The sequence below is a fragment of the Ricinus communis genome, chromosome 5 (genome assembly GCF_019578655.1).
Source record: "Ricinus communis isolate WT05 ecotype wild-type chromosome 5, ASM1957865v1, whole genome shotgun sequence".
NCBI lineage: Eukaryota > Viridiplantae > Streptophyta > Magnoliopsida > Malpighiales > Euphorbiaceae > Ricinus > Ricinus communis.
The window spans coordinates 7821385-7844080 of record NC_063260.1 but is presented as its reverse complement, the minus strand read 5'-3'; the positions used below and the strand labels follow the sequence as shown (position 1 = coordinate 7844080).

Below are 22696 nucleotides of genomic sequence, written 5' to 3'. Positions count from 1 at the left end.
TAGCGCTGTTGGCTGTTTCAAGAGACAAAGAAAGGAAGTTGCTATTCACTGATATTGATATTGGTAGTTACAGCTTTAATTTTATTTCCAAAGTTTTAATGCTAGTCAAATTGTCGGTAAACTTCCCAATTTCATTTCAATGAATTAAGTTATTCTAATCAGAAAAGGTGTTTAATGATATCTTCTTCTCTAATTATGTTAATTCCGACAAATCTACTAAACTAAGTCCTCAACAGCAGCGGAGTCTACATTCGAATTAATTTTTAAAGAAGTTGTTACGAACAAACTTTCCAATATGCTATTACCATGATAGAGAGCCCCTTAAATTAATGAGAATAATAATTTACAAATCTACAAACGAATAAATCCTTGCTCAAATGGAAAATTACAATGAAATAATCAACAATACAACATGAAGACAAGAAGATTAATTTCTCTCCCTGAAGAATTTCTCTGATTGGACGTCAATGGGAAAATGGGGAACATTTTCCGGATTATAACAAGGCTGGATACTTTGCATCAAGGAAATCTCTGAGAGTTCGTGCGGCTTTCTGACCACCCATTAGTTCAGTTAGCCTCTCCATAGGAAGAAGGGCGAGTTCAGCTAAGCTTTTACACCCATCCATTATAGCCCTGTAGTTTGAATCTGTCACTCCTGGGAGTCGTCTCAGAAACTCCACAGCTGATGTATTATAGTTCTCAGCTCTGGAATCAAAATAGGGATTGAATCAAAATTGACACGCATAATAGTGATAACTTTCAAAGTTTTCCAAGCTTAAGAAGTCAATAAAAGACTTTATATCCAAAGGCCTAGCGTATTCCATGTTTACCAAGTGAGAATGAAGAAATTAAGCTTGCAACATTAACTAGCAGCCTTTAGTAGTATGTCCTTGTGCTCAAACAGACACATGCAACTAAGCATTGCAAAATTCTACCTCCTTTCCCGGAACACCTCATACAACCCAGCTAAAGATTCCTAATTCTACTCCATCTTCCCACAAAGCATTACAAATTCATAATGCAAGCTTTGAGCATAAAAATTTGGAAGGAAAATAGTAGTATGCCTCTTACCTCACATCATTTTCAATAATACCCTCTTCTGATGGGACACCAACTCTCATTGCTCTGGCCTCATCAGGTTCATCCTGATTAGCCTTCAATGCTGCAAATATGTCAGCAGTAGCATGCAAACTGCGAGACCAGATGATACGCAAGCGGGGAAAGTGGAGAGCAAGCAATGACAGCTTGGATATTATACTATTTGGTGTGACATCATCACTAATATCACTCGCTGACTGCAAATCCATATGCATAAGTAATCGAGCTAAAACAAACCATTAAGCCAATCTTAGAGGGGGGTTCTCTTTGATACAGTTGTAAGTTACCTGAAACGAAAAGCTTTTGTCTTGTGAAAACTCGATCAGAAGAACAGGTATTCTATAATAGCGGGTCATTGTTTCCACTTGGTGGTAAAGACGGCCTGATGTGAAGCTCATAAAAAGATCTTGAATACTCTTTCTCTCCACACATATTAATGGAGAGAGAATATAATCTCCAACTTCCAAGGTCACAGGTATGATACGCATCCCTTTTTGGTGGAGAACATTTGGCAGGCTGCTCATAAATTCCCTCATGTCCACTATGACCTGAAAACAGCAAAATTCCTCTAGAATATTTTGTAGTTATAAGAGAGGTATAATAAACATAGGAAAGGCTCGACATGCTACACAAACCTGCATTTCTTTTTCAACTTCCTTTCTTCCACCAGCCTTTCTGGTTATAGCATTTAGGGAACTAGAAGGTTGTGAATCCACTGAGGAATTCAATCCTAGGCAATTCATATTCTGGTTCAATTTCAAGTAAAGTCCACAGATGAAATAGATATCAGTAACTAAAGTTAACATAGAAGTTAAAAGTAAGGAACATGAATACTGACTGCAAGTTCTTTAATATTTAATATTAAACAAAAGTTTAATGAAACATAATAAGTTTTTATGTTTACATATGAATTGCAGGTATTGCTTTTACATTAAATACATTAAATTAAAAACTCATAAAATAATATGAAATTGGCTGGAGGGGAAATGAAAAATATAAAAAGCAAATTAATCTCTGGACAATTTTCCTCAATGAGGACAAGGTGGAACTTAAGAAGACAATACCTGATCAACTGGAATCATCATCATGGATTTCTGCCGGATCAAGGATTCAAATGCTCCATTCTCCCTGCGAATGCCTGCCTCAAACTTTTGGACCTCAGTAGAATCTTCATAGAAAAGAAAATAAACTCTCAACCTTTTTGAGGGATTTTCAGCTTTATAGACTTCAATTTCTCGAACAAAGGTCATGTCTGGATGGTAGACAATAATAACAGAAGGTTTTAAAATGTCAAGTATGGGTTGGTCACTTTCTTGGGCATAAAAGTGCACCGATGGTATTTGCTTAGCATTGCTCTGCAAAGGATCTAGCTGTTGAGTATGCCTCCGAAGAACCCCTTGCTCTATAGATGAAGCTCTAGAGTAGCCTATTTTATGAACTTCTCTAATAGGCTGATTGTTCTCATTTGGTTGGGCTTTATACTCTGTACTAGACACTTCAGACTTACCACTTATTTTCAGTTCACTGTTGACATTATCTTCTCCAGAATTTTGAGGATTTGCTCGTCCTCTTTTATTTCGCCCTTTTCCCCATGTTTTACAACTTTTTCCGCCATCAACAAGAGGCTGTGGCTCATCTTCAACAATGTAATCCTTTCTATGTTGATTTCTTATTTCTGATACTGCTGCCAACAGAGCATCATTTTCCTGCTTGTTTATGCTGCTCGCTTCAGCATTTTGTGCAGCTATTACAGGAACAACTCCATCAAGAATGCCAAATCCCTTTGATTCTTTTGGTTTAGGTTTCTTTTTCTGAGGCGTTGGCATGCTATGCAATTCAACTTTGCTCAACAAGTACTTCTCCCATTCTTCTCGCAAGACCTTCGTAAGAAAATATGCCATAAATTAGGTTACTAATTACTCATAATGTTTATCCTGTCGATATAATAATGTAGCTCAACTATTTCTAGTGAGAATCACAAAATCAAAGCAGGAAAATGCCAATATCTTTCGAGACGCTAGCTAGTTTAGCTGACATACTAGGGAACCAGTATTGAAGCAAAACTTTGCCAGTGATAAGCAAGAGATGCCCTCCATTTTGCAACCTAGCATTTAGACCATAAATGAAAACTACCCATGTTTCTGCGAGATTCCAAATTAATAGAATTCACTACCAAAATATAAACTAATCAATATGCAATGACATGAGAAGGAATAGACTAGGCCAAGGATGCCAATGAACTGAATAGGGTCACCCTTTGCTCTAGCCTTGATAAAACAATGATGCGTGACCCACAGAGAATGATGAGTGTAATGTTCCAAATATAAGATAAAATTTGGAAAAAAGTGGAAAGGAAAAAAGGAAAAAGAGCATAGAAAACCTTCTGCGCTCCATTCATGATGAAATCTTCAAGCTGCATGCATGAGCGTTCGTCTTTGCATGCCACTAGAACAATGCCATCATCAATTTCTTCACTTTCAGCCAGATTGTCTTCTCTCAATAAAGCCTGCTTATGTATTTCTTCCTCTATCTCTTGAAGAATGTCCTGTAATAAAATAAACGCATATAAACTAAGAGTATAGACTTAATTTGTCATTACAATCATTCCAGCAAGAACAAAATAGATGCTAAATTAACCAGAAAGCAAAATCACAACTGAAAAAAGTGAGGTTTTTCACAAATCAGTCGCTTACAAGTATAAGGTGACAAGTGGATATAAATAAAATAACATAGAAAATGGAACTCACTCACTCACACGTAACACCTTCCACTTGGGAGCTGCCTCCAGAACCTCCTCCAAAACAACAACACCATTTAAATTAGTGGATGATGTACCTTCAGCTACTAAATAAGCACGAAAACATAGAAAGTTAAAAGCAAGGCCAGGGAAGAGATTATCAAATAGTATTAATAACAAAAGAAAACCATGCTCTTACCTACGTCATCATTATCACGGTCCCTTTTCAGTTTTCTCTTTTTACCCGTAGTGCTCTTACTTGTCCCATCTACTTTTGCATCACTTGACCTCGCCAAACGATAGACACGCTTCTTGGCATAGTCAAAAATCTTAAAGCTGGACTCTGCAAATATCCAAACAGATCGAAAACTCTCTGACACTCTAAGTGTATCCAAATATTTCAAAAAACTCACTGCATCGTACCTAACCAAAATAGCACATCCAAATCTTTTTAATAAACAAAATATAGCTTATACATAAAAACAAATTGAAAAAGAAAAAACAGAGATTACCTAACAAGATAATCAAGCAACTTTCGCAAAGTCTTCAAATCAGAAACCAATTGCTTAGTCTTTTTCCCTAAAATATGCCAAATGGGATCCAACTGTCTCCTTACAATCTCATCAAAAGACTTAAACAGACCATTCTCAATACTTAAATCCTCAACATCAACTTTATTAGTTTTCCTCATTTCTTTCAAACACGCATCCATTACTTCAATTATTGCCTTTTGTATTCCAATCATATACTTACTCATACCTACTCTGACATCCACAACCTCCGGCGGAGCCCTCTCGAGCTCCTCCGACACATAAACCTGAAACCTAGGCCAAAGGTGTAATTTCTTTATATATAGTGCCTTCATTATACGCTCCGTCTTGGAAAACCCCATCACCATAGCATGTGGCTTATCGGTGAAGGCACGTACATAAATTGACTGACTTAGGGTTTTTAAAATCCGTACAATAAAAGCTTCTGTTGAAGTTTCTGATAAAGAGTGAGCATTGAGAATAATTATACCGGATAGAGCGGAGACAGGTATTTTGTTTGTGAGAAGGTCAACGATTAGGATTCGCGGAGTGATGAAACAGATTTCGCCAGAGGTGTAGAGCGAGAGGCGGTGGTGAGCGGGAAGATCGGCGGTTATTTCGGTGATATTGTGGTGGTTGTTGTGGTGGTGAAGAATTAGGGTTTTGAGATAAGGCGAAGAAGAAGAGGAGAGAATTAAAAGAGTGCCTTGAGAAGAGTGGTGGAGAAGGAGAAGAGAGGATATCAGTTTTGGAAGGCAAAGACCGGATGATAGTATTACGAGTCCGCCGCTGGGATCTTCTAGAAGGTCTGTGATTATATGCTCGTGGAATTGGACCATTCTTTTACGGCGGCCGTTAACTCGTGAGTGTGGTTGTAAGTGTGGCGGGAAGAAGAAGAGATGATGGTACAGTACCAATTGAATCCGAGGAACTGGAGTTAAAATGTTTTCTTTTTTAAATTGGCCAAAGGGCCAAATTAGTCCCTAGTCTTTCTGTAATAGTTAATTGAAACCGTTCAGTGCAATTAGATCCTTAATTTTTCATTTTGACTGGATTAAGCTTCCATTTGAATATTGTTCAAAGAAAAGAAAAAAACAAGAACCAAAGAATCCATGTATGGCCATGATGTTAGCGGATTGTTTTTATTCATTCGGCAGTTGCAAGTTATAAACTTACAACAAAGTATGACCATGAATATATTTGGACAAGGTATAAGCTAATTTATGTCTCAAAATCTTAGGTGGACTGAATAAAAAAAGCATCTATTGTCTACTCTTTATATAAATTAAAAATTGATTTTAAGGAGTTATTTTATATAATTTAAATTTAAATTAATTATTTATATTTTATAAATATAAAATAGTAGTTGGTTTTACACTTTATATATTTCAAGATAAATTTCTATTTTTTATTTTAATTTTAGTAAATATATTACAAATTTCTATGTATTTTATTATTTAGTCTTTTTATTTTATTTTTTATTGACCAAAGTTATAAAAATAAAACTGTTCATACTTATGAAAGCAAAAAGGAATTAAATGAAAAGAAAAGAATTAAAAATTTATTAGACTTAATTAAAATTATTTATTATTTATATTTAATACAAATAATGTTCCTTAAAATAAACAAAATTGAAAATATTCTAAGAAAGTGAAAGTGAACTTATGAGAATTCAGAAGTTTGAGTATCGTTTCATTGTCCATAATATTATGCAACAAATATTAAAGTAGAAAAAAATTAGAAAGACAAATGCAATAACAATTAAAGAAATAAGTTAATGAAAGAGATGAATGCCACTTCAAACAACTACTTTCCCTAGCTTTAGTGCATAGTCGTCTTATAGGGATGGACTAGTCTTTTATTGTAGGGAAGAAAAAGAAAACCAACTAAAATTGAGTTCACTATGTACAGTTGAGAAATTGGAGGAGAAAAGCTCAAAACAAAACCCAACAGAAAAAAGAAAAGAAAAAAACAAAGCAAATCTTTTAAATATGAATGCCACAGTTGTGTAAAGTACTTCACAAATCGTGTTGACTCTTACAGTATAAAAGTTCTCAATCAATGAATTGACTTGATTCTTCGGAACATCAAGGGAACAGGCTTCTCCAAAACAGACACGTTAATACTGTTCCAAACATCTGATTTGGTGGGGAGTTGGACAATTCTTTCTACAATTTGCATGTCTTCAGGAAGAACAGAACCGAAGACTGTGTATGCTTTTTTCCATTCCTGGTGATCGGCTAGGCTAATCAAGAATTCTGGGCCAGAACCAACCCATGCTACTGAGCCCCTTCTTACTGTTGGGCATACTTCTCTTGGGATTTTGCTGAACGTCGTCCCTTGAGCTTCCAGTGTTCCTTGAATCAATGCAAAAGGAGGGCCGAAAGGAGCCTGAAATTTTCACAAACAAGAAAAAACTCCTAGTTGTAAAACACACATCTGACTTGTGAACGCTCATGTCCAGATCTGTACTTAGAAATGAATGCTAAATTGAAACTTGATGAACGCTTACATCTTTTATGTGGTTTCCCTCAGAATCCCAAAATTGGCCGCGGCTCTCAGCACGGAAAAATTGGCAACCAGCACAATGGCGCAATGATAACAACTCAAGAATGTAATATACAGAATGTGGAGCACAGTCAGGGAAGAGCTTCATTTTATCCAGGGACATAAATTGTTAGCAAGTGATACACATTAATGCAACTAAACATATCTAACCTACAAATTTGGGCAGAATCATTTCAAAAATTAAGAAAAACAAACAGTTCTAAAACAGTGGAAGGAATGGCAATACTAAACTGTAATCAGTTATATGTCTAAGTAAAACTCTCAGTGTAAAGGATTTAACAATTACCGTATATAGTGATAAGCATATCAAATTGTTAAAATAGCCCAGCACAAGTATATATAATATGTCACAGAATGTATCAAAATATAAATTAGCTCTTCTCAACCCATAAAAAGTTTAAAACAACATTCTTTTGTAAAATCAAATGAGGAATGAAATGGTACAGAAATTCCTATTGGCATGAAAAAATATCCAGCCTACATGTCATTTATGATTGTGCTCAGATTATATGATTAAAGACGTATAGAACCAAAGCATAGCATGCTACTTTTGCAAATGCTCATCTGAGCATGCTCCAAGGCCTGAATGCTCTGACTATTATGCCATCAGAAGTTAAATTTTAAAGCTGCCTCCAAATGCACTCTAACATAATCAATCATTACAAAGACAGCATCTTGCAGTTCAAAAAAAGAAAAGGAAAGACAGAATCTTGCTGATTAAACTCGAGAGGAGCACATAAAATATTCTTGTCAAAGATATTTGACACACAGATGAAAAGCATGAAAACTTACTTTTATGTGAAGAGTGCCATATTCTGTTTCCAAGCCAACAATGCCCTGAAAAAAGCAAACATAAACAAAAGTTAAATATTGCATATTGTATATTTAATTTAGCAATAATAGTGGAGAGATTTTTATTTTCAAAAGAAAGAAAAAAAAATCAATATAAAAATTTGTAGGAGGTGAAATAACAGACGCAGAAATATTTAATACTGAGAATGCAAGCAGCAAAATGCATTCCAAGTTCAGATTACACAGAAAATAAATACAAAAGATTGTGATAAGACCAGAATTATATAATTTAAAAATGGTGTTCCATGTGGAGAGAAATCTGCATCTGAACTTTTCCCATCAGGTCCTAGGGCTCAAACACCTAGCTAGTAATTCGTAAGATCCTGAAGACATTAACCACAGGGCAAACATAGACCTCTAACTACAAGAGATCCAATTATTACATTTAGGAGCACAAAATCTCAGTAATAATAAATACCAGAGAACACAGTATCTCTCATCTTTCATATGATTGCGTGCAAGGAATTATCCACAGACAATGAGAATCAGTATCAAGGGAGTATGGGTAGAAATTAGTCCGTAAGTAGTTGCAAAGAAATCCTAATGTAAAAAGACAAAATGATCCTTCCCTTCGTGCTTTTCATTTCTTTTTAACTTAACAAAATGATCCTTCCCTTCGTGCTTTTCATTTCTTTTTAACTTGTAAGCTTTGTACTCGCAAAAAGTAAGAGAGATGAATGTGTACATTGAACAAGGTGCAACTGCAATTTTTAGTGTTTTTAACCACATATTTTATAAAGAGAAAGAAATTGACTGCCATATATACCTCTCCTTTTCCAAAGATCAGTCCTGAAGTCCAACTAACTTTGTCACCTGCTTCTTGCCTATCAGGTGTTAATGAATCCTTCTGTTTTTTCAGCCAACACTGTAGAGAAATGAAGCAAGCAACACAAAATCAGAATGTACAATTCAGTAACTGAAACTATAAATTATATTTCCATTGATATGCATCAAGTGGCAAAATACCACCTTGATATTTGAGTAATTACTTATTCTTCTCAAATCTCAACAAGTGCATAATTACAAATCTAAAACAAAACAAAACAAAAGGTAATTCTTATTCTTCTCGAATCACAAATCGGATCACCTTTTGAACCGAAAAAGACAAATCCTAAACATGAAAATCAATCAAAAGTCTTTCAAAAAAAAGTCAATAAAGCAAAAAACTTTCACCCGCTTCAATCTCACCTCACCAAATTTTGATCCGCAAGTCTGTTTATTCCCACAAAACACCCAAGTATCACACAAACAAGGCCCATCATTACCATTACACATATCCCTGCATGCCTGACAACACTCCTTCGAAGAATTAAACTTAAACTCTGATCCCCATTTCACTGCAGGCCCCCATAGCTCCAAATTATTAATCCCTCTACAACATTCACCATCATCCTTACTTTTAAAACTCTTCCCTTCCATTGCCAAATACTTAGAATCTGAATTTATAAAAGTTATGTTGGGATTTAAGATCAAAGACAGGACAGTATAGACTAAAGCACATGAGATAAAACCCACTAAGAGGAGAGTAAGAAAGGTGAAACGGGAGGATTCTTGGTCGTTTTGCCTGCGACCCATTACGGGGAGTGAAACCCAGATGGCGATTTTGATGTTGTTGAATTATGGATTGAAATTTGAAATTGAGAGTCTTACCGGGGTTTGGTTTAGGCCTTCCCCCCGTCTATAGTTTCTGGGTTTGGTTTGGCTTTGACTGACAAGGCAAAGAGGAATCTGAGGAATAGAAAACATGGTGGCAATAAATTAAATTAAAAAGGGAGAGAGAGGGTCAGTCAATGAACAACAACTATGGAATCTGAGGAAGACAATTTTGGTTATATTTGTTTCCTTTTGTGAAGTTGACAATGACAGGGACGATTGCCACCTAAAACGATATCGTAGTTGGGTATCAGAAAGCACGGTAAAACGTCATAAGTATATATAAAGATGTATTTTAAAATGTTGATTTCTTTTCAATTTCCTGTTTTTTGGTTGTGCATTTTTATTCTCTTTTAACTTTTCTTTTTAAATTAAAGAAGCATAGATAATGATTATTAAATATAATTTATAATAGACAACTAAAATTATTTACTATAAAATGAATATTATTTTTAAATCTTATTGATATGTGAAAAAAAATATACTAAAAGATATATTTTAATTTTTAGAGTATTATAAAAAGATATATTTTATTTAATAATTATATTAAATTATAAATTAATTTTATTATATTTTTAAATGAGTTCAGTCTTTTAAATATTAAATTTAAATTCTTTTTAATTTTTACAACCAAAAATAAATAAACACTTATAATAGAAAAATAAATAATTTTCTAAAATAAAATAAAAATTTATAATATTTTATAAATAAAATTAATAAATAATTATAAATTTAATTTAAAATTTTAAACAAATTTTTAATAAAATAAATTTATTTTCATCAAGATTCCATGTTTTCATATTACTACACATAAAAGAATTTACAATTAAACTTTATAATCTCTAACTAATTCATATAAATAACATAGAAATATGATTTAGTTATTTATTATAACTGAAAAATACTATTAAATAATAAAATGGAGGTAGCTACCATCAAAAAGTAAAAAGGTGGATGCCAACAAGTAAAGATAAAATAAAAGATATGTCTATCTAGGGATGCAAACAATAACAAGGACTTAATTTCTTTTTTTTTTTTACTTTTTTTTTTACTTTAATCTAATTTTCTAAATTTCCTAAGCGTATATAAGAGTCCTACTTGATATACTATCTCTTTCTTGATATATTACCGTGTAATTCGTGAAAATAAATAAATTTTAATTTCCACTTATATGTACATATATAGTGAGATATAGACATAAGATAAATGTATTAATATATTAATATATAATATATATATATATTTATTTTTAACACATAAGCTTTTATATATATATATATTTATTTATTTATTTTTAACACACAAGCTTATGTTGCTTTGTGATTTTTATATTTTTCAAATTAATATTATCAACTAAAATTAATTATGTGAATATATTAATTAATATACTATTTTTAAATTAAATAATAATTTTAATCATAAAACTAACATTTGATAACTATTATTTCCAATTAAATTATAATTATATTCCTTAAAAATATTAATATATTTTAAAGTAGTTGGTGTAAATATATTTAATATAAATTAGGTAATAAATTGATAGATTTTTAATTTTATTTTTACTAAATTGTTGTTATAGATATTTTATTTAATACTAGTCAAATTTTATGTATATAAATATTTTTAGACAAAAGATAATCTAAAATTCTATAAAGTACAAAATATTAACAATTAAAATAGTAGCACTAGGACTTGTAATAAACAAAGGATTAATCTAATTAATACGTCAATTTAATTTTTTATTCAAAATTTAAGTGTCAAAATTAGTGAAAATAAATGATAGGATTCAATCGTTATTTATGGGCTTCTCTTTACTTTTAGCATTTTAAAACTATAATAAAAATATTTATATTTTTTATTTTTTATAAAGAATACTTATAAATTTCTTATTTTATTGTGTAAAAATATTAAAATTTTAATTTTAAATTTTTAGAAATAACAATATTAGTTGCTTTTTAATATTTTAAAGTAACAAAAAAAATTAAACAAACAATTAAAAAATAATGAAAAAATAGAAAGTTAAAAAGCAGTATTTTAAATGTTAAAAGTTGGGCATTTTAATAAGCAAATTTTGCTTATAAAAGTTGGGCCATGAAAGGACCAATTAGCCAGCACATCTCATTGTTTAGGAGTTCATGACTTCTATATAAATATAAATCTCTCCGCCGCCTAATATATGCGAATGAGATTTTATAATTTATACTGTCAATGCACGTGTTTGTTCACAGCTCACGTGTCACGTATTCACCGCCATTAGCTGCGAAGCAGAACCCTATAAAAACTTAGAATTTTCGAAATGAAAGTACAATGTGAAACCCTAATTGACTCTTCACCGATCAAAAGGACGGGATGCTGAGGGTAGCGTCGAAGAGACTATTAGGTGAGTGCCTGTTCAAATCCTGCCACATCTCTACCCCGAGAACGTGATTGACTACTTCAACAACCCTAAACGTAGTATGATCATTTAATAAGAATGTTTCGACAATGTCGGTGGACATGCATATGGAGATATAATGAACCTGCAGATTCAAATAAACGAGAGGAGTGGATAGATCGCAGGTGCTCGCTTTAAGTCCGCGATTGCCTCTTCTTTTTCGTATGCCTTAGTTCTATTGATAGACAAGATTCGGTTGTTCATAACGCAATTCTAAACTAAATAAATATGTCTAGATTTTGATGTCTGATTAAGGAATATTGTAATTTGATATTTGATTAGGTTACAAAGACAGACATCAATGTAACCTTGACAGTTACATCAACGCTTTCCACTTATAGAGGAACCAAATAAGGATTCTCATCATAAATGGAAGGCAGATAGTGTTCATATTCGAAGCGAATATAATTATTTATTTATTTTCTTCTTTCTCTTAATAACTAATTTTGGGATTGCTAGGACAATACATTTGTATGTCGATTTTCTGGATCTGTTTCGCAGTTCCAATGCTGCATCTGCTGAAAAAGCTGCTCAAGCTTGATGATGGTCATTGTGTATAAAATGATGCTTCAAAATAATAGTTATCATGTAGCTAAAATTATGGATTACAGTTGATCTTAACTAGCCCTTTTAGGGCTTCGGTTCAAATCGTGCATAGGAAAGGGTTTGTGGCAATAGTTTGAGACTGATACAATGTTTTGTATTATAGTTCTTAGGTACAAGTTGAGTTTACATCTTAAATGATACACTTGTTACCATAATGCTAAATGAGCCACATTCGCCGTGAGAAACTAAGCTAGTATGCTGGATTATAGCAGGATTATAGCTTTCTTTTGAAGGAACAGGCAATGGTCAAGGAAGCTGATGGTTAATTATGCTGTGAGCTGTAACGAGCAGATGGTGCAACATGTACATTTTAACGTTTTCAGCTCTAGAATAATACCTAAAACTACTGTTTTCAGCTATTAAAAGGCAGTCCTTATTTTTCTACTTCTGCTGTCTAAATCAAACAATGTACAAGAACTCTAGCTTTTGATGGTCTGCATTTTATTTCTGTCATTATATCTCAATTCTTCTTTGTTTTACATGGCCCGATAACAATGAGTTGCAGGTTAAAGAGCAAGTAGTGAGAATTTTTGAATATAATGATAGGAATTGACAATATGATAAATACTAGGAAAGATACAAAAGTTAGAGACAAATTCAGACAAATGGTTTCTCCCACTGGTAATTCAAATTCACAGATATGGTTGTAGAGCCCAATTACGCCACTGATATGGTTATAGAGATCCAACGCTTCTTTTAACTAATCAAGTTGTGCTCTTGATATTAGAAGTATTATGATATATTCAGTTTCTCTGACTGGAGTTTTTTGGTCTGATATATTGATTTTTGGTGTGTGAAATCTGTTAGTTATATTATCATTATTTGATTGTATGGATTAAATTGTTTGTATTGTTGTCAGTTGTTCCTTTTCATTGTTTGTGTACATGGAATGAGTCTTGATTTTTTCTCCTTTCTATTTCAGTGACAGGCACGCATATTCTCAAGTTTTGTCTATGATACATGTTGCTGTCTGGTCCCTTTCTTCATAAGGAATGCGTTTACCAAGACTTCTATGTAGTTTTAACTACTATACTCTATATCTCATTTAATTTAGATGTTTTATAAAAATTTAGATGATCGTATATAGTTTTAGATTTCTTTTTTTCTGTGCTTTACAGCTACTAAAGTCCGTATATTATTTCAAGTTACGTCTCTGCTTTATCCTGCTACTTTATTTCGGATATTATTTCGTTGGTCCTCTGGTTCATATGTTTGCCCCTCCTTTCCTTCCATGAATTCTATTGAGAAGGATTATCATGGTATAAGCGCTGGACTTTAACGATCATCTAAATTTTGGTGCTTCACAAATTTAGATGAAAATATAATGAACTCTGAAGTGTATGTGTGCCTTCACAATGTAATAACCTCTTGGCCATACTGCTTGTCCCTTCCTGTTCTACTAAATTTGTTAAGGAGCATATTTTTCACACTGACATCAATGATAGTTTTACTGCCGGATTTGATATATCATCTAAATATTTGGTGCTTAATAAGTTCATATGATCATCTACTAAAAGCTTGATAAATTATGCGCTCTATATTCTACTGCGAAGCGTACATTGCTTCCAATTTTTGAATCTGTTTAATCATGCAAATTTTATGAAGACACTTTCATTGGCCCTCGCGTTTCAAATGCTTGTCCCTCCCTTTCCATACCACCTTATTAGGAGGGTTTGTTTTACTAAGATCTTTATGACGGTTTAACTGCTGGAATCAGTAATGATCATCTAATTTAGATCATTTCTAAAATTTAGATGATCATATATTGGACTTCTGATTTTTTGTATGCTTTAGAGTTCACTAAATCATGAGCCATTTTCTTTCAAGTTTTGTCTTTGTTTTGACCTGCAACTTTTTTTAAGAAACTGTTATTCTGACCCCTTCTTTAAAACTTTGTTCATGGCATTTGTCCCGTCCTCCTTCCCCGATTTTAAAACTCTGTCTATGATAAATGTTGCTGTTTCCTTTGTTCTTTCGGTCCTGTTGTCCATAAGGAATGTGTTTACCAAGATTTCTATGTAATTTTAACTACTATACTCTAAATCTCATTTAATTTAGATGTTTTATAAAAATTTAGATGATCTTATAAAGTTGTAGATTTCTTTTTTTGTGTGCTTTACAGCTACTAAAATCCGTATCTTATTTCAAATTATGTCTCTGCTTTATCCTGCTACTTTATTTAAGACATTAATTTGTTGGTCCTCTGTTTTATAATAATCGCCCCCCCCCTCATATTATGGGGGCCTCCCCCAGACCCTTTCCACGAATTCTATTGAGAAGCATTATCATGTTATAAGCGCTGGACTTTAACGATCATCTAAATTTTGGTACTTCACAAATTTAGATGACAATATAATAAACTCTGTATCATATGTGTGCCTTGACAATATAATAACCTCTTGGCCATACTGTTTGTCCCTTCCTGTTCGACTAAATTTTTTAAGGAGCATATTTTTCACAGTGATACCTATGATAGTTTTACAGCAGGAGTTGGTTTTATCATCTAAATTTAGGTGCTTCATAAGTTTATATGATCACCTACTAAAAGATTCATAAGCTATGCACTCTTTATTTTACTGCAAAGCGCACCCTGCTTCCAATTCTTGAATCTGTTCAATCATGCAATTTTATAAAGACACTTTTATTGGTCCTCTCGTTTCAAATGCTTGTCCCTCCCTTTTTCTATCACCTTATTAGGAGGGTTTGTTTTACTGAGATCTTTGTGACAGTTTAACTGCTGAAATCAATAATGATCATCTAATTTAGTTCTTTTCTTAAATTTAGATGATCATATAATGAACTTCTGATTTTTTGTGTGCTTTAGAGTTCATTAAACTGTGCACCATATCTTTCAAGTTTTTTCTCTGTTTTGACCTGCAACTCCTTTTAAGAAACTGTTATTCTGACCCCTTCTTTAAAACTTTGCTCATAATGTTTGTCCTGTCCTACATCCCCAACTTTATCGAAAGATACATGCTCTACCATGTAATGGTTTAATTGTTGGACATTTTCTTTACCATGATGTTTGAGATGGGTTAACTGCTGGAGTTTCTTTATAATAATAGTCGTCCACTACTGGATATTGTTGGTTGCTTTATATTTTGATGACAAAGGAGTCCTGCTCTCGAGTCCTATGTTTATTTTGTCCCGGTACTTTTTTTCCCAGCTGCCTTGTTTATATGTTTGGCCTTTCTTTCATCAACTTTATATGGTTTGACTGGTAGATTTCAGATGATCATTTAATGAAGTCTTTTTTTTGGCATTCCATGTATTTCATTAAGTTCAAGCTGTTTTATAATGCTACATTTGTTTTAGATGCTATTCTCGTGTTTTGAGCCTTCATCAACTTTTTGGAGGGAGAGTATTCTTTTGAGAATGACTTTTTGGATAATCAATTTAAGAATGTTGATAATTAAGATCATCCGATGCTTCTGTTGTGGGATTTCTAACCAACTGCCATTATTTTAGAAGACAAGAAATTAGTCAATGAATGATAAAAGTAAGAAGACAGTCGAGGAGAGGTATTATGTAATCCTAATGGTAGTAGGAGAATATCCTCTTCTTGGTGGAAGGCGACATCTACGAAGTTGGATTCAAGCCAGAGTAGTAGATGTTTTTACTTTATTCGTTGATGCAGCTTCATCATGGAGGTATAGATGCTTCTATTTCATCCTTTGTTTAACTCATTCTCTTTTTTTTTCATTACAGATACATTGCATTACATTGATACTCTGTCTTGACCATATTTATATTGTTGACTTGTTTTTATTACCTTCTGTAAAATTTTGTAAAGTTAACATACATGTAGCATGATGATTGCTTCTTGATCCTCTCTTCATCTTTATAAACTGTATGATTAAGAATCTTATCATGTTTTGCTAGTATGTTTCAATTCATTTAATGTCAGTAGCTACTTCTATTTACAAGTAGACCTTAGGACGATGCCACAAGTGGCAGTGCATGCAAGTCTGTACGCTTTTCAGAAAAAGGCTTGTTAGTCTGGAAGAAGAGGCTAAAATAGACTGCTTAGCATGTCTCTTGTGTAAAGTGGGATCTGGATGTTGATTTGTTTATTATTACTTACATCTATTGATGTTTTGGCAGGATTGCATTTGCGGTATCATGTAAAAGTTTATGAAGTTGACATCCTTTCTTTATGTCAATTCTCTAATGTTTCTGAACACTTCCTTTTGGACTTGGCTTTTAAAAGATCTCTTGTTGGACTTGCAAACATAATTCGGTTTTGGTTCTTGTTTTAGTCCACCTTAATTATAATTTTTTTTAATATATGATGATTCACTTGCATTCTCTCTAATTATTGTAGACTACTGGCCTGGTTGCAGTTAATCAACTTCTAAAGGTATTGCAACATTCTTATGTTATATCCTAGCAGCATGAGTTATCTTTGTCACTTTGATTGTGGGTTGTTAAACTCGATGTGGTAGCCATGGCTGTGATTATGGAGTAATGGGGACATACATTTGTGCCCTACCTTGTTTGTGGGTTTTTAAACTTGATTTCATAGCCATGCCTGTGGTTGTGGAATAGTGGGGATGTATGTTCCTTTTTTCTTTAGTTGCTGCTGGGTTCTGGACTTAATTCTTTGAAGCATTTTGTCCCGGATTTAATTCTTTGATTGTTTGGTCTCAAGATCTTCCAGATGAATTTGGGAAAACAAAGACCAAAGTGTATTAGAGATCTGATCAGGCGATTTTAGTGTTTCCGTGCGACACTACTCTTTATTATATGAGGGTTCTTTATCATGTTTCAGTATGATGGCTTCAGGTTCTCTGAACTTTAAGTGCCTAAGGAAGTTGATTATATATTACGCTTGACAGTAATATTCTATTAGGTGGAGGGTGTTTGACAAAGAGAGTGGCCATATTTTTTCTTTTTTGCTTCTCAAAATGGTGTGATTTACAAGAAAATCTAAATACGGCTTTTGCACATACATCCCAGGGTGATTTGTTTTCTTCCAATTGCTCTGATCCTATAGCCTTTACCTAACAGCCCTGTTACTTCGTTTTTCATGTATTTCAGTTCATCAACGTTTTGAGAGAAAAATAGATCTTTCTCAAACAATCAAGGTTTAGCATTTCTGATGCTACGTCTGCTGAAAAAGCTTCTCAAGCTTGATGATGGTCATTGTGCACATGATGAAATTGTCAGTCTGAAAGACTACTTATCCTGTAATTTAAAAGAATGGATTACCCGGGGCCTCGGCCACCTTTTAGGCTTGGTTTCAAATCCTGCATAGGAAAGGATTTGTCACTATAGTTTGAGACTGATATGTTATCTTTTGTATGTTGATGGAACTGGTGAAACAGAATAATCATATCTTATTTTAGGTCCAAATTGAGTTTCCATCTTAAATCATACAGATGTTACCATAATGCTAAATGAGCCACCTCCGGTGTGAGAAACTAAGCTAGCATGTTGGATTGTGGCTTTCCTTTGAAGGAACGGGCAATGGTCAAGTATGCTTATGGGTAATTATGCTGTGAGCAGATGGTACAATATGTACATTTTCACGTTTTCACCTCTTGAAGAATATCTACAATTACTGTTTCCAGCTCTTAAATGGAAATCCTTATTTTTCTACTTCTCTTTTCTAAATGAAACAATGTACAAGAACTCTAGCTTTTGATAATCTGTATTTTATTTCTGTCAGTATATCTCAATTCTTCTTTGTTTTACATGGCCCAAAAACAGTGGGTTGCTTTATTTTCGCCATCAAGGGAGCCCTGCTCTTGAGTCCTCTATTTATTTTGTCCTGGTACTTTATTTTCTAGCTGTCTTGTTTATATGTTTTGCCCTTGTCTCATCAACTTTATATGGTTTAACTGGTCGATTCTGTTATAAACTTAGTTGATCATCTAATGAAGTCTTGGTGTTTGGCGTGCTTTATTATTTACTGACATGTAATGCCCTATACTCAAGTTATAACTGTTTTATCCTGCGACTTTTGTTTAAGAATGCTATTTTCGGGGTTTGAGCCATCAACTTAGAAAGGATATTTTTTTGAAAATGAATTTTTGATGGTCAATTTAAGTATGTTGATATTTAAGATCCTTCTATGCTTCTATTGTGGGATCTGTAATCGATGGATATCAGTCAATAAGCGATAGAAGTAAGAAGACAGTCAAGGAAAAGTATTAGGTAATTCAAATGGTAATAGGAGAATATCCTCTTCTTGGTGGGAGGCTACATTTGTGAAATTTGATTCAATCAAGATTACTAGATGCTTATACTTTATTCTTTGGTGCAGCTGCATAATGGAGGTATAGGTGCTTTATTTCATCTTTTGTTTAACTCATTCTCTTATTTCATTACAGATAGATCGTATTAGCTTGATGTACTATGTCTTGACCATATTTATGTTGTCGACTTGTTTTATTACCTTCTGCTTACTTCTGTGTGGATAGGAATTGATTCATGGTTAGCTTTCTGTTTTTCCAGCATGGCAATTTTATAAACAATATATCATCTACGGCATGCCCTTTATTACCCGCTGCTGACTCCAGAAGCCCGCGTATTAACCGCCATTATGGCCAGACCCTTATGATCTGATCAAAAGGGACATGATTCTGAGGGTAGCGTCGAAGATACTGTCAAGCCAGGTGTCACGAGGGCTTGTTCAGATCCTACCCCTTCTATTCTAGAGGAACGTGATCGACTATTTCGGTAACCCTAAGAAACTAGTATCCTTTTACGATCTAGCGGTGCCAGTGCACTTGCATGTGTCAGTGCGCTTGCATGTGGACATCTATTGACGCTGCAGATTTAGATAGAAGACTGCGGGTAGTAGATGCGCGCTTTGGGACCTGCGATTGCCTCTTCGTTTTGTGGTTTGCTTAAGAGAAAAGATTAGGGTTTTCATTGTGCATTTTAAACTAAATAATGTAGTTGAAAGCTTTAATTTGCTTTTGTCCATTCTCATAGTTCTCAATTGTGTGATCTTTTAGGGAATGTTAATTGTTTCAGCTGGTGAATGGTAGAAACTGAAAATAACACGTTATTCCATTACTTACCTTTGTCTTTAATGTGCTTGTGCACATTCTACAATCTGTTAGGTTAATTAATTCCTATTTGTTCTTACCATCTTTTTCAAAATGGTAATAGTTTACTAGTTACTGCGTTGTCTTAATGAGTACACAAGAAGTCTCTTCATACATCCCATAGTGATTTGTTTCATTTGGATTGCTCTGATCCTATAGCCACCATCTAACGGCCTTCTTGCTTCATGTTTCATGGATTTCAGTTCATCAGCGTTTGGAAAAAAAGAAAAAAATGTTTCGTACAAAATCAAGGTTTGGCATTGCTAATGCTGCATATGCTGAAGAAGCTGCTCAAGCTTGATGATGGTCATTGTGCATATGATGATGAAAACGTCAATGTGAAAACACTAGTTGTTGTGTTGGCTAAAAGAATGGATTGCATAGGACCTCAACCATCCTTTTAGGGCTTCGGTTCAAATCGAGGCTAGGAAAGGGTTTGTGGCAATAGTTTGAGACTGATATAATGCTTTGCATTACAGTCTTTTAGGTACAAGTTGAGTTTACATCTTAAATTATACAATTGTTACCGTAATGCTAAATGAGCCACCTGCGGCGTGGGAAACTAAGCTAGTATGCTGGATTATAGCTTTCTTTTGAAGGAACGGGCAATGGTCAGGTAAGCTTATGGTTAATTATGCTGTGAGTTGTAACGAGCAGATGGTACAACGTGTATATTTTAACATCTTCAGCTCTAGAATAATACTTACAACTACTGTTTTCAGCTATTAATTTGCAGTCGTTATTTTTCTGTTTCTCTTGTCTAAATCAAATAATGTACAAGAACTCTAGCTTTTGATGGTCTGCATTTTATTTCTGTCACTACATCTCAATCTTCTTTGTTGTACATGGCCCGAAAACAATGGGTTGCAGGTTAAAGAGCAAGCAGTGAGAATTTTTGGGATATAATGATAGGAATTGACAATATGATAAATACGAGGAAAGATACAGAAGTTCGAGACAAATTCAGATAGGAGTGACACAGATGGTTTCTCCTACTGGTAATTCAAATTTACAGATATGGTTGTAGAGCCTGATTACGCCACTGATATGGTTATAGAGATCCAACTCTTCTTTTGACTAATCTAGTTGTGCTCTTGATATTAGGAGTATAATGATATATTCAGTTTCTGTGACTGGAGTTTTTTGGTATGTGAAATCTGTTAGTTATATTATCATTATTTGATTGTATGGATTAAATTGTTTGTATCAGATGTTCCTTTTCATTGTTTGTGCACATGGGATGAGTCCTTTCTATTTCAGTGACATGCACACTTATTCTCAAGTTTTATCTATGATACATGTTGCCCTTTCCTTTGTTCTTCCAGTCCCTTTGTTCATAAGGAATGTGTTTACCAAAGATTTCTACGTAGTTTTAACTACTATACTCTAAATCTCATTTAATTTAGATGTTTTAAAAAATTTAGATGTTCGCATAAAGTTTTAGATTTCTTTTTTTTTTTGTGTGCTTTGCAGCTACTAAAGTCCGTATATTATTTCAAGTTACGTCTCTGTTTTATCCTGCTACTTTATTTAAGACATTATTTCGTTGGTCCTCTAGTTCATATGTTTGTCCCTCCTTTCCTTCCATGAATTCTATTGAGAAGGATTATCATGGTATAAACGTTGGACTGTAACGATCATCTAAATTTTGGTGCTTCACAAATTTAGATGAAAATATAATGAACTCTGAAGTGTATATGTGCTTCGACATTGTAATAACCTCTTCACCATACTGTTTATCCCTTCCTGTTCTATTAAATTTGTTAAGGAGCATATTTTTCACAATGATATCTATGATACTGTTACTGGGGGAGTTGGTATTTTCATCTATTAGGCGCTTCATAAGTTTATATGATCACCTACTAAAAGCTTGATAAGTTATGCGCTCTATATTTTACTGCAAGGTGCACCCTGCTTCCAGTTTTTGAATCTGTTCAATCATGCAAATTTTATATAGACACTTTTATTGGTCCTCTCGTTTTAAATGTGTGTCCCTTTCTTTTTCCATCACCTTATTAGGAGGGTTTGTCTTACTAAGATCTTTCTGACGGTTTAACTGCTGGAATCAGTAATGATCATCTAGTTTAGTTCTTTTTTAAAATTTAGATGATCATATAATGGACTTCTGATTTTTTTGTATGCTTTAGAGTTCGCTAATTGTGCACCATTTTCTTTCATGTTTTGTCTATGTTTTGACCTGCAACTTTTTTTAAGAAACTGTTATTTGGACTCCTTTTTTAAAATTTTGTTCATAGCGTTTGTCCCGTCCTTCTTCCTCGATTTTAAAACTTTGTCTATGATACATGTTGCTATTTCCTTTGTTCTTCCGGTCCCTTATCTATAAGGAATTTGCTTATCAAGATTTATGTAGTTTTAACTACTATACTCTAAATCTCATTTAACTTAGACGTTTTATAAAAATTTAGATGATCGTATAAGTTTTAGATTTCTTTTATTGTGTGCTTTACAGCTACTAAAATCCGTATCTTATTTCAAATTATGTCTCTGCTTTATCTTGCTACTTTATTTAAGACATTATTTCGTTGGTCCTTTAATTCATAATGTTTGTTCCTCCCTTCCATGAATTCTATTGAGAAGGATTATCATGGTATAACCGCTGTATGTATGCCTTGACAATGTAATGACCTCTTGGCCATATTGTTGTCCCTTCCTGTTCTACTAAATTTGTTAAGGAGCATATTTTTCATAATGATATCTATGATAGTTTTACTGCGGGATATGGTGTTATCATCTAAATTTAGGTGCTTCATAAGTTTATATGATCACCTACTAAAAGCTTGATAAGCTATGCGCTCTTTATTTTACTGCAAGGCGCACCCTGCTTCCAATTTTTGAATCTGTTCAATCATGCAGATTTTATAAAGACACTTTTATTGGTCCTCTCATTTCAAATGCTTGTCCCTCCCTTCTTCTATCACTTTATTAGGAGGTTTTGTCTTACTAAGATTGTTGTGACGGTTTAACTGCTGGAATCAGTAATGATCATCTAATTTAATTCTTTTTTAAAAATTAGATGACCATATAATGGATTTCTGATTTTTTATATGCTTTAGAGTTCACTGAACTGTGCGCCATATTCTTTTAGGTTTTGTCTCTGTTTTTACATGCAACTCTTTTAAGAAACTGTTATTTTGACCCC

The 22696-nt window shown here is 33.5% G+C and overlaps 2 protein-coding genes and 1 long non-coding RNA gene across 8 annotated transcripts; 1 reads left to right on the top strand and 2 right to left on the bottom strand.

Moving 5' to 3' along the window:
* Positions 1–296: 296 nt before the first annotated feature.
* On the bottom strand, positions 297–5389 carry LOC8269025 (DNA repair endonuclease UVH1). Of its 4 annotated transcripts, XM_048373618.1 has the most exons (10): positions 4348–5371; positions 4035–4258; positions 3854–3942; positions 3479–3643; positions 2606–2978; positions 2163–2266; positions 1734–1844; positions 1386–1646; positions 1072–1295; positions 297–705 (listed from the first exon to the last, which is right to left on the bottom strand). In XM_048373618.1, the coding sequence occupies exons 1-10, from the start codon at positions 5202–5204 to the stop codon at positions 495–497; spliced, it is 2619 nt and encodes an 872-aa protein (XP_048229575.1). In that variant the 5' UTR covers positions 5205–5371; the 3' UTR covers positions 297–494. The 4 variants fall into 4 exon arrangements, with proteins under 4 accessions (XP_048229575.1, XP_015582134.1, XP_015582133.1 ...); XM_015726648.3 differs by having other exon boundaries at positions 2163–2978; positions 3854–3939; positions 4348–5375; XM_015726647.3 differs by having other exon boundaries at positions 2163–2978; positions 4348–5373.
* An 813-nt stretch (positions 5390–6202) lies between these two features.
* On the bottom strand, positions 6203–9670 carry LOC8269024. Of its 2 annotated transcripts, none has more exons than XM_048374890.1 (5): positions 8974–9670; positions 8552–8650; positions 7726–7770; positions 6878–6970; positions 6203–6756 (listed from the first exon to the last, which is right to left on the bottom strand). In XM_048374890.1, exons 1-5 carry the CDS (start codon positions 9358–9360, stop codon positions 6424–6426), a joined length of 957 nt encoding a protein of 318 aa, XP_048230847.1. In that variant the 5' UTR covers positions 9361–9670; the 3' UTR covers positions 6203–6423. The 2 variants fall into 2 exon arrangements, with proteins under 2 accessions (XP_048230847.1, XP_015582124.2); XM_015726638.3 differs by having other exon boundaries at positions 6330–6756; positions 6878–7015; positions 8974–9667.
* A 1721-nt stretch (positions 9671–11391) lies between these two features.
* On the top strand, positions 11392–19508 carry LOC112536658. 2 transcript variants are annotated; one of them, XR_007215949.1, is made up of 3 exons: positions 11642–11997; positions 13401–13492; positions 15947–19508. It is a non-coding gene; the product is annotated as an uncharacterized LOC112536658 (long non-coding RNA). The 2 variants fall into 2 exon arrangements; XR_003080630.2 differs by lacking the exon at positions 15947–19508 and having other exon boundaries at positions 11392–11997; positions 13401–13652.
* Positions 19509–22696: the final 3188 nt, after the last annotated feature.

Excerpts from the sequence above, each read along its gene's own strand:
- LOC8269025 (XM_015726647.3), bottom strand. The coding sequence starts at position 5,204 with ATGGTCCAATTCCACGAGCATATAATCACAGACCTTCTAGAAGATCCC. Across the intron at positions 3,943-4,034 it reads CCGTGATAATGATGACGTAG|TAGCTGAAGGTACATCATCC; the intron begins GTAAGAGCATGG and ends GTGCTTATTTAG. Across the intron at positions 1,296-1,385 it reads ACAAAAGCTTTTCGTTTCAG|TCAGCGAGTGATATTAGTGA; the intron begins GTAACTTACAAC and ends ATGGATTTGCAG.
- LOC8269024 (XM_015726638.3), bottom strand. The coding sequence starts at position 9,360 with ATGGGTCGCAGGCAAAACGACCAAGAATCCTCCCGTTTCACCTTTCTT. Across the intron at positions 8,651-8,973 it reads GCGGATCAAAATTTGGTGAG|TGTTGGCTGAAAAAACAGAA; the intron begins GTGAGATTGAAG and ends ATTTCTCTACAG. Across the intron at positions 7,771-8,551 it reads TGATCTTTGGAAAAGGAGAG|GGCATTGTTGGCTTGGAAAC; the intron begins GTATATATGGCA and ends TGCTTTTTTCAG.